Source organism: Lipotes vexillifer, unplaced genomic scaffold (assembly GCF_000442215.2).
Source record: "Lipotes vexillifer unplaced genomic scaffold, Lipotes_vexillifer_v1.1 scaffold1020, whole genome shotgun sequence".
Lineage (NCBI taxonomy): Eukaryota > Metazoa > Chordata > Mammalia > Artiodactyla > Lipotidae > Lipotes > Lipotes vexillifer.
The window spans coordinates 392,447-404,143 of NW_006771500.1; the positions used below are offsets into that span (position 1 = coordinate 392,447).

General features: G+C 40.1%; 1 protein-coding gene across 3 annotated transcripts in view; it reads right to left on the reverse strand.

The window, feature by feature from the left end:
* The window catches only part of RBMS3 (RNA binding motif single stranded interacting protein 3), a 242,066-nt gene that overhangs the window by 96,656 nt on the left and 133,713 nt on the right, over nucleotides 1–11,697 (reverse strand). For 2 of the 3 annotated variants that reach the window (XM_007446812.1, XM_007446813.1), the window contains exons 5-6: nucleotides 5,871–5,967; nucleotides 3,610–3,660 (exon numbers count right to left, since the gene is read on the reverse strand). In XM_007446812.1, coding sequence (XP_007446874.1) covers nucleotides 3,610–3,660; nucleotides 5,871–5,967 — 148 coding nt within the window. The remainder of the gene's footprint in view (nucleotides 1–3,609; nucleotides 3,661–5,870; nucleotides 5,968–11,697) is intronic. The other variant, XM_007446814.1, reaches the window with a different exon arrangement.

Below are 11,697 nucleotides of genomic sequence, written 5' to 3' on the forward strand. Positions count from 1 at the left end.
TTAGAGGCACTGTGCTCTACTTTAAGATTTGAATGAAGCACTGTTTCCTCTTCAGATACAAGCCTGGTTGAGACCTTGGGGCCCTCGAGTAGAGCCTAAAAAGAACCTGAAGGGCTCTTGCTGCAGTGTAGGAGGCTGTGTGATTCCCAGTGATGGGGGAAGCATGCCTTTGCACCCTATACACAGAGAGCTTATCTGTGTGATTTTCTCAAAACAGTGGAAGGGAAAACGTGAGAAAGGAGAAAAGTTGTCAGCAAATCATTATTATGGGCAATATATTGGAGATGTGTAGCTATGGACACCTTGAATTTGTTTGTAAAGTAGGTTCCAGTTACTGACATACTGGAGGTACCCAATGGGCCTTTATTTTCATTATTTTTATTATAGGTGTTGAAAGATTTAGGAAGTAAGTGAGATAAACACCAATCTAAGCAATTTATCTTATTTATAGCCATAGAGGCTATCTCCACCAAACTCATTAGGAAAGTATGCTAAATAAGCAGTATGAACGTGGTAGAAATGGGTGATTATTGCTTTTTCTCAACTTCTTCCTATACCAACAGTCATTTTATATAATTGGGCTAATCTAAAGCACAATGTGCAGTCATCTACTCATATAACTGAATAATGATAACAGTAATTTACTGAGTGTTTGCTATTTGTCTGGCATTATTTTAAGAGCTTTAAAGCCTTGCTTCATTTCATGAACCGAAACCATAATAATTTAGTCATGATTATATCCATATTACAGATGAGAAAACTGTGGCTCAGAAAGTTTAATTGCCCAAAGTCCTATAACAGAAAGGTTTTCCTCTCTCAAAGAGCCTAACCAAGAATCCATGCTATTGGGACTTCCCTGGTGGTGCAGTGGTTAAGAATCCACCTGCCAGTGCAGGGGACACGGGTTTGATCCCTAGTCTGGGAAGATCCCACATGCTGCAGAGCAACTAGGCCCATGCACCACAACAACTGAGCCCACGTGCTACAACTACTGAAGCCCGTGCTCAGCAACAAAAGAAGCCACTGCAATGAAAAGCCCGTGCACTGCAACGAAGAGTAGCCCCCACTCGCTGCAACTAGAGAAAGCCCACGTGCAGCAATGAAGACCCAACGCAGCCAAAAAAAAAAAAAAAAGAGTCCATGCTATTAATCACCATGTCATTCATTCCTTCCCTTCAGATCCAGGTATTTTATTTCTCCACCCTGGACTGCCTAATTATTTTTATGTTTTAGTATCACAGAGTGATTAATTTAACCAACCCCACTTTGATGATGAAACTAAGACCAGTTGGGTAAAGGTTCTTTATACAATAAAGACAACCAGCAAAACTGTTACAGGGAAACGACTGATGCTACAAACTGTGTTTCCATGATGCGGTTTAGCCAATTTTTCCATGTTAAAGATAACAAGGGGGCTTCCCTGGTGGTGCAGTGGTTGAGAGTCTGCCTGCCGGTGCAGGGGACACGGGTTCGTGCCCCGGTCCGGGAAGATCCCACATGCCACGGAGCGGCTGGGCCCATGAGCCATGGCCGCTGAGCCTGCGCGTCCGGAGCCTGTGCTCCGCAATGGGAGAGGCCACAACAGTGAGAGGCCCGCGTAACGCAAAAAAAAAAAGATAACAAGTTGGTGGGCGCCCCAGGAATCTCTCCCAGCCACAAGCATTACATCTTAAGGGGGGTGACCTAAGCTCAAATATCATGCAGAGTCTAGTCAGAGGAAGTGAAAAGATATTAGGGGGCAGAAGCCATCGCAAGAAAGATCCTGGTGGGGGACAAATGAACACACACACACACACACACACACACACACACACATATGAACACACGCACACACACAACTATTGCTAGGGGAAGATATACAAGAAATAATACATCCGAAAAATGGGTGAAGCTGGTCTGGAGAGAAGGAGAAGCTAATAAAACAGTTAGCTAAGGCCCTGAGTGACAGTCGGAAAAAAACACATACAAATATCTTCCCATCTCCTCACAGCTCCAGAAGTACTATGGAATCTTACATACTTTGGTATCTGGAAAAATATTTAGATTTTGCCAGATGTGCATTCCTTTAGGCCACGATGAGATGATGCTTGGCCTCAGTGTGAGGACTAAGCTAGCCCCAATGCTCTTTAAACACACACAATATTTTTTTAGAAGGTAGTTGTTTCCATCTATTGAATTCTACCTCACAACTGGGACGGAAAAGAACAGCCTGGATTCGTTGCGTGTTCATCTGATTTACACAACACAGATCAGATGAACTCAGGAAGCCTCCAAGGTATGTGAATAAGAGTAAATAAGGGAATCTGCAGAATAGGGTCTAAAGTCCTGCTCTAGTAAGCTACATATATTTTATTCTTTAAATAAAAAGCAAACTATCAAAACACTAGGAGCAACATGGGGTGTTCCTTATTTTTTAAGAAAATGGACAAAGCTCAAATATGAAAGCCAGGTGCTGTGATCCTTTGAGTCCAGGAAATAGATGTCTGTGTATTTAACTCCCTGGTTTTTAATATGTGCTACCTTATTTATATTTAGCTTTGAAAAGGGTTAAAATGTAGCATTGCTTCTTCTTTGAACAACTAATACATTCAATAATAAGGATTAATGATAATAATAAGGTATAGCATGTCACACTTCAAACACTGTTTTCACATATTCTGTTTTGATTCTCTCCAAAAGCCATGCTAAGTATAGTGACAGAAAAGGAAACAAAGTTACAGATTTGAACATACCCAGGAGAGTACACCAGAGACCTTGTCACACAACTTTCCGCTGGGGATCTTTCCCCTGTCTCACACTCCCATGAGTATATGGCTCTTGAAATCTCCCTGGCTAGTACTTCTGTAGAGCTCAAAAACATGGAAGACCTCGACAAAGATACATGGAATCAATAGCCTTCAGCCTGGATTCTAATGGAATAAGTAATATTATTTCCCTTGGGACTAACGTAATATTGTACTACAAAATGGGAAAGCTAGCTAGTAGAAAATAGAGTTTGAATATTTTGGGAAGAAATTTTCCACTAAAAGAAGAAGAGAATGGCTCTAGTTAGTTAACATAAAAGTCATCTACCTACCTTGCTATCTATTATCTATCTGCGTCTATTAGTAGACAAATACCTTCCTATTTCAAATATATTGCTTTGAGTCAACACTTAGCCATGACACACAAAATCGTTCCCAAAGCACACCCAACTGCATCCGAAGAAAACAAAGCATAACCGGAGGAGCAGGACAACAGAAAGGCTTTCCTCCTATAATGGATTTAACTGTCCAGAGTTCACAATTCTGCATGAAGTAGACATTCCCCTTTCATAACAAATGGTAGACAGCAACATGCGAGTTTGATTGCTATTTCCTCCAATCAAGTTTGTTCTCTTCCTCTCTCTCTCTCTCTTCCTCTCTCAACTCTGTTTCTCTCCATCACTATCACTCTATCTACTGTATACACTTTTATAGAATTTCAGGAACAGCTTTGTATCTGGAAAACAGGGCTGCCAGAAAGAGGTATGGAATAGAACAAAAGCTTTACCCCAAAGCTTCTATGCATTACAAAAGCTTGCACTCGGATAATAGAAACATCGAGCCTCAGGTGACTGAGAACACTTACTGTTGGTTGCATAACGTATGGCGGATGAGGCATCCATGAAGTACTCTGGACCTATGCATCAAACAGCATTTATTAGAAGAAAGCAATCACAGAGAGAACTTGGTTCTTGCGTTCAGTGGAGTCACACTAGGTCATAAGAAAGTGGCGTCCACCTGACTTACAGCGAATTAGTGCTCAAAACTAAGGGTACAAAGGGAATTCTTGGACCTGATTCATTTGGTCCCTGAAACATGGTACAATGTAAAGCAAATTCCTACTTCCCTGGAGCTGGCTGTAGTGCCCACATGGGACAGGCTGGGCCATAGAGCACATTTGGAGGCTTCAGGAATCTCCTGTTTATAGGTCAACTTCCGGGAAGATCCGGGCGAATAAGGAAGGAGGCATTACTTAGCATGACTGCTAAGACTTCCTCTTTTTCTGTCATTGGTTCTAACTTCATATTCTCAAGTAATCCCATCTTGGAAATAAATCCAAGTGGTAAAAGTTGGGGAAGAATTAGAGAGATCAACCAGAAATTTTGGGGTATGTTTTGGGTTAAACCCAAGTTAAGCAAGTCTGTGATTTTTCTCGCTCACGGTAATTGGTATGGCAAATAAAAGTGAGTATATGAGCCAGCCAAGTGTTCTGAATGTTCGCCATCAGCCAAATGAGAAAGTCAGCTTCTAAGAGCTGATTGTGACATAGAGAGCCCCGAAGATTTTGTTTTCAATATACTCACATCAATGAAATTGACAATGAACTTTAGATTAAAAAAAAGAAGTGGTGAAAAGCAAGAATCAACAACATAGGAAATTGCTCTAATTCCTTTTTTTGAGAAAAGAGAGCCAGAGTTAAATTCCACTTATGAACCCTCCCAAAAGAAATGACTGTTCTGTGGAGATTTTATTCATGTCACCAAAGTGCTCTACAGTGGAGCTCAATGGGTGGTCTTGGCTGAAACAGAGGCCAAGGTTAGAAAAAAATGGGTAAAAAACCAAAAAACACACATTACAACCAGGCAGGCCTGTAGGAAGAACAAAAACTGAACAGCATCTGCACTTAGCCTCATGGGTCCCAAGGAAAGGCAATTAAGAAATCAGCCATTCTGAGACCCTCTAATGCAATTCACACAAAAGTCTATTCCGCTCACCCGACAGGTATCAAGAATCTAAGTGCAGACACAGAATGAGAATGATCTGCCTCGGGGGAAATTAGTTAAGGAAAAAAGTGCATAGTCTCAAGCATGATGCTCTGACAGCTGGGACCTCCTGTTATGACGTATGTAGTGGATGAATAATGTGAAACTTCACTGAATTCGTAGCAGTCAGCAACATTACAGTTTTCCCTGTTGTAAACCCCCCACCCACCCACCATCTGCACAATATAGGGAAACACACACAGGCACACACTCGCACTTTTGCTCTTTCTTTCTCTCTCCAAAGCTTTAAACAGTGACACTCAACACTCTTGGTAGCATTCATAGGCATTTTTTTCTATTTTGAATTAGAAGAATTGTCTGAAGAACTAGATGAGGTAAAGAGAAGCAGGGAGAAATATCATATCTTTGATGACTCAAAGGAATAAGATAAGGAGCACTGTTTGAGGGAGAAGGATGGCTATTTCAATCCACCTGTGGACTTAGCATTACTAACTGGCTACAACATCTGGTTTAGGACACACACTGAGTCTCAGATTTTCTTGTGTTTCAACATGTGGAACCCCCGAGGTCTCTTTTGGCCTCTTTGGAACTGAGAATGAAGTAAGAGGAGGAAGTAGGAATTACTTTTACCCCTTTGATAATCTTCCCTATTTCTTGGAGCAAATGATCTTGCATCTATCCATGCAGCTTTCCATGGATACACAGAACGATTGTGACAAAATGAGATGCCAATGATACGATATCCTGGAGGGCGTGCAGGGAGTTGCCAGAAATGTGTTCTCAGAAAAGATACCCTAGGGAACAACAACCAAAATAACAGACAACACACAAAATAACCTCTCAGTGGTAAGAAAGCTGCACTAATGTTGGCTGGAAAGTAGCAAAATCATGAAAACTCAGCAGGAAGAATGGAAAGCTCGGTGGATTTTTATCACTCAGTGAAACAGATGCAAACAAGCCCTTGAAAGTGTAGGCTCAATGGATAGTTTGAGTATTATGACATTAAGATATGACTAAAGGGAAGACAACTTAAAACAAAAATCCTACTGTTTCCCTTTTGTCTTGATCTAGTCTGTTCCTGGCAAGAAAGCTTTCCCGGGAGGTGCAGGTAAACCGGACATACCTGGTATGTGGAGACAGGGGAAGCAGCAATGAATGGCGTGATGGGTGTCTGTGGAATCATGCGGTTGGTTGCAATACTGTACGGTGAAGAATAAAATCTGCAAACAGAAAAACAAAAAGAAGATTCATAGATTCATGAAGCTGATGCACGCCTGGCTGCTAACCAAACACTACCATACACGTCTGGAGAAGACAGAGTTCCACCCTCATGTTGCCCATCAACTGTTAACAGGATCATGCAGAAGACTGATGGTCTTTGATTCCACAAGAAATAAGTTGTTCTGAAAAAAATGACAATTTTGAGTCCTCTTATACAATTGACTGCACAAAAATCTCTTAGGCCAGGTGAGTGTAATAGTATGTTTAACCAATAGCAGAGAAAAGCCATGGGCATTGTTTCTAAAGCTCCTTGAAAGAAAGGCAAAACCATAGCACCAAGCTTTATAAAGGTGGCTGGTGTTACACAGACAGAAATTGCATCTATCCCTTTATTCAAGAAAGAGGATCAGGGCTTCCCTGGTGGCGCAGTGGTTGAGAGTCCGCCTGCCGATGCAGGGGACACGGGTTCGTGCCCCGGTCCGGGAAGATCCCACATGCCGCGGAGCGGCTGGGCCCGTGAGCCATGGCCGCTGAGCCTGCGCGTCCGGAGCCTGTGCTCCGCAACGGGAGAGGCCACAGCAGTGAGAGGCCCACGTACCGCAAAAAAAAGAAAAAAAAAAAAAGAAGTAATACTTTGAGGAGAAACTGAAGCACAGTTTCCTATGAAATAGTATAGCTAAAGAAAAAAAAAAAAAAAGAAAGAGGATCAGCTTATAGAGAGTTCTGGATAATTTGTGCTAGGCATGCATCCATGCCCTCAGGTAGAAACTAAGCTAAGTACTTTCTTTCTCCATGAAAAGAGAAGGACAGTTTGTGGACAATTTAGGTCTAGGTGAGGAAAGGAATCTTTTCTGGATTCAGTCAGGGCACTGATGGAGATTATGGACCTATGTGATATACCTCTGTACACGCTGTAAAAAGCACTGAGTTTTCTAGTTCTCCAGGGTCCTTCACTGAACAATTACAGAATAATACTGGGCAAGATCAGAGCTTCACAAATCAGAGGTGGGATGATCCTTCTGGAGATCTATTGAAGGACAGCTTTAATAGAGATCTATTAAAGGGTATCAAAAACACTTACAGGCCATCTCTGCTCAGACTTATACCCTGGAGTCCACAAGCTACCTAATGCTCAAATTCCTCAGCAGAATTATAAATCATGTTTTTTTCTTTATGTCTCACTGGTAAGGGAAAGGCTAGAGTGACCAGCCACACATCGTGCAGACAAAACCAGGTGGGCTGTGATGGAGTATTTCACTGATATCAGGATAGATTGGGAAAATGCCTCTCAGGGATCATGGGATCATTACTTCACTTTGCCATACTCTTATCGGGATAGATTAGATTGGGAAAATGCCTCTCAGGGATCATGGGATCATTACTTCACCTTGCCATACTCTTAGCAAAAGTCAATTACTACTTTTAGTTTAGTTTTTCTTTCTTTCTTTCTTTCTTCTTCCTTCCTTCCTTCCTTTTTCTTTCTTTCCTTTTTTTAAATAGTATGACTGAGGTTGGAGTTTTGGAGACAAAAGCTTCCTCATCTCTCAGGGGCCACTGATATATTGAATAGAGGATCTCATGGGTCACCTTTCTAAAGAAGTGTTCCATGAGAACCCCACTGAGTGTAGGGGGGCTGGATTTCAAGGTTGCCAGGTTTCAAAGAGTAAATTCTTTAAGCTTAGATCCTATACAAGTCTTCAAGCAAGGATTGGGGAACTAGAGTCTTAAATTGATCTAGCTCTCAACAAGGATTATAAGGTCATAGTCTTTTGGTTAAAAAAGATGTAGCTGAAAAAATTACACCATTACACATTGCATCCTCCTTACTATCCATACCTATACCTACCATACCTCTAAAATTTTAGAAAAAAAGAATATTGGCTATATATACTCATTAAAATGGCCAAATTAAAAAGAAAAAGACAATCAGAGCTGTCAAGGATTCAGAGAAAGTGGAACTCTTTCATTGTTGGTGGAGATACAGGATGATACAGCCCTTTTAGAAAACAGTTTGGCAGTTTCTTATAAAGTTAAACATATACATAGCATATAACCCAACTATCCCACTGGTACATAATAACTGAAGATAAATGAAAACTTGAGCTCACACAAAGACCTTAATGCAAATATTTATAGCATCTTTATTTGATACTTGCCAAAAACTGAAAACAAGCCAAATATCCTTCAACTGAATTAATAAACTGTGGTCCATCCATACACTGGGATGCTACTAAACAATTAAAAGGAAAGAACTACTGATATATTTAACATGGTGAATCTTAAGTAAATTATGCTAAATGAAAGAAGTCAAACTCAAAAGTCTATATTTTATATCCATTTATATAATACTATGGAAAATGCAAAACTTTAAAGACCGAAAATAAATAATGGATGCCAAAGGCTGGGATTGGGGGAAGAGTCTGAGTGCAGAGACACCTGAGGGAATTTTGGAAAGTGATGTAACTGTTCTATATCTTCATTGCTTGGTGGTTCCACAACTGTGTGCTTGTCAGACCTCACAGAATGGTACAGCCTTAAGAGTGAATACATACTCAATATAAATTACAGTTAATAAATCTGACTTTAAAGTCAATTGCTATGTAAGAAAACATCCATCCTTCCACTTTAAAAAATGTGTTGAACATTTACTATGTATACCAAAGAAGGGTAGGACATTCCTTTGAGTTTTTCTATTTAAGCATTTAAATTGAACCTTATCTATACATTAACCAGCCTAAAGCTGGTCAATGGCTTTCTGCTGCAATGAGAACAAAATTTGAATTCCTCAGATTGATGAGCACAATCAGGCTATTGCCCACCTCTCTCCCCAGAGCCAACTAGGATCCAACCACACTGACCTTCATCTGTCACATGAGCCTGTCATTCTCACTCTCATCTTGGGCCACTACGCTTACAATTCTCTCTACCTGGAATGGTTATTTCCCCAAATCACCCTAGAACTATCTCTTTCTCATTATTGATCTCACTCAACTTTCCCATCTTTTCAGAGGTCTCTAGCTAAAGTAGCAACCACCATCTCTGCCCCAACTGTTCTCTATTCCTTTCCTCTATTTTTTTTTCATTGTTCTTATCACTATCTGAACTAGTAATTTTAAAAAATGTCTTTATATATGCTATGGACCGAATGTTTGTGTCCCTTTAAAATTCATATATTGAAGTCCTAATTTCCAAAGTGGCTGTATGTGGAGATGGAGCCTCTAAGGAAGAAACTAAGGTTAAATGAGCTCATGAGGGTGGGGCCCTAACGTCAAAGGGTTAGTGTCCTTATAAGAAGAGGCATTAGAGTGCTTGCTCTCTCTCTATCCACATGCTCACATGGAGGAAAGGTTATGTGAGGGCATAATGAGAAAGCAGCTTTGTAAAAGCCAGAAACTAAATCCCAAACTAAATCAGCCAGACCCTGATCTTGGACTTCCACCCTCCAGAACTGTGAGAAAATATATTTCTGTTGTTTAAAGCCACACAATCAATGGCATTTTGTTACAGCAGTCAAGTTGACTAATGGAATGTATTTATTGATTATTTCTCCCTCTAGAGTGTCAGCTTCAAGAGAGTTGAGGACACCTTGATTTTGTTGCCTAGAATAGAGCCTGGGACATAGTAAATACAGGCATACCTCATTTTATTGTGCTTTGCTGTATTACACTTCACAGATATTGCAACTTTTCCAAATTGAAGGTTTGTGGCAACGCTGCATTGTCAGATGGTGCTTAGCAATTTTTAGCAATGAAATCTTTTTAACTGATGGATGTACATTGTTTTTTTAGACATAATGCTTTGCACATTTAATAGACTACAGTCTAGTCCAAACATAACTTCTATATGCCCTGGGCAATTTTAAAAAATTGTGTGACTCATTTTATTGAGATATCTGCTTTATTGCAGTGGTCTGGAACTGAACCCACAGTATCTCCAAGGTATGTCTTGCTTAATACCTGTAGGCTGAATGAATGAATAAATGAATGCAGAGCAGTTTAGAGAGATAAGTAGTGATTACAGTAGAGGCTGCCAGTGTCAAATTGGTGGGGGCACAGAAGATGGCTTCTGTTCAAATAGGAAGCTGAGAGGTGAGAACCAAGAGAAAATTGGCTGGCATCACATATCTGTAAATGCTCAGTGGAAGCTTAAACTAATGCCTGTTTTCTAAGCATGCAAAGGTACTGACAACCAGGGAAAACAGACCTTTTCTATAAAAATCATGGTTTGCATTAAAAAAAAAAAAACGCTTTAGGTCTTATCTTTGACAGATTTTATTTATGAGTCAGTGTACAGAAAGACTTATTTGGAGCTCATAATAACATAGCAGGTACTCATGACCACTCCACAAACGGCCTTTTCATTCACCATGCAAGTTTCTTAGAAACCCAGTTTCAGCCTCTTGTACCAACAGAGCGAATCATGCGTCACATTTTAGAGTGGCTGGTTTATTTTGCGAAATGTACCAATTGTCACATTAAAAATGAAAGCAGTAAGGATAGGATGGACTGGCAATGTTTACAGGAAATTTTATGGGAAAAACAGCAGAAACATAAAGAAAACAGCCAAGTAAACGGATACTAACAAAGGGCACCCTTGGGGGAAATTTTCAGGCATTTTTTTTTCCTGTCTGCTCTAACCCTATCCATCAGACAAGAATATTTCATACTTCCCAGCAAGTTCCAGTACTGCCCCTCAAATCAGAGAGTCATTTAGAACAGAAATTGTACTGAGAAGATCAGACTCAGCACACTGTCTTGATCCCCTAATTCTGGTATTCTGAAATAGGCTCTCCCCAAATCCAAACATAAACCGGATGAATTCACAGGAAACCTTTGCTTAAACCATGACAGGAGAGGGTATTATTGAATCTCAGGCTTAAAGGCACCATATCTAAAGAAAATGCACCTAGCCAGACTCCAAAGAGAGAACTGCAGAATGAATTTCCCAATCTCTTCACTTTTTCTCAATCCCTGCCATGTATCCTTCATGGTTTAAAAACACTCTCACATGGCCATCACATTTAAAAAGAAGAAGAAAGAAAGAAAGAACATCCAAATAAATACTTCAAGAATAGGTGTCCTGTTTTGGGGGAACAGGAAAGATGAAATTGACAGCACTTTTTTGGCCATAATAACAAAGCTAAGGTCATTCTAAACATGTGACTTACTGTTTTTGTATCTGGTTATTTATGCATTATGCCTTGCAAATGCTATTATAGAAAACTGGGAATGAATTTTTAGCTAACCATTTTTCTGGGAAGAGTTTACTCCCCTAAGATATTTCTTTGCCAAAATGTACATAGTGAATCCACAAGTGTATGACACGTATCCCTTTTCTACCTTGTTCTAAACTAAAAGGGATTTTGCTCCCCAGGGGACATTTGGCAGGATCTGGAGATATTTTTGGTTGTCACAACTGGGTCAGGGGGCTGCTACTGGCATCTGTTTGGTAGAGGTCTGGGATGCTGCTAAATACAGTACAGCTCCCACCCAAAAAATGTTCTGGTCCAAAATGTCACTAGAGTCAAGGTTGAGAAACTTTTGCAGGAATGTGAACTAATTATCTCTGGAGAGGTTTCCCATGAACAAAATTCCAAATGCTAAAGGGGCTAAATGGGTTAACTAAAAATGATCTATCTGTAGAATTCTAAGCCAGCCTCTGAAAAAAGTTATATGTATATATATATATATATATATATATATATATATATATATTTTTTTTTTTTTTTT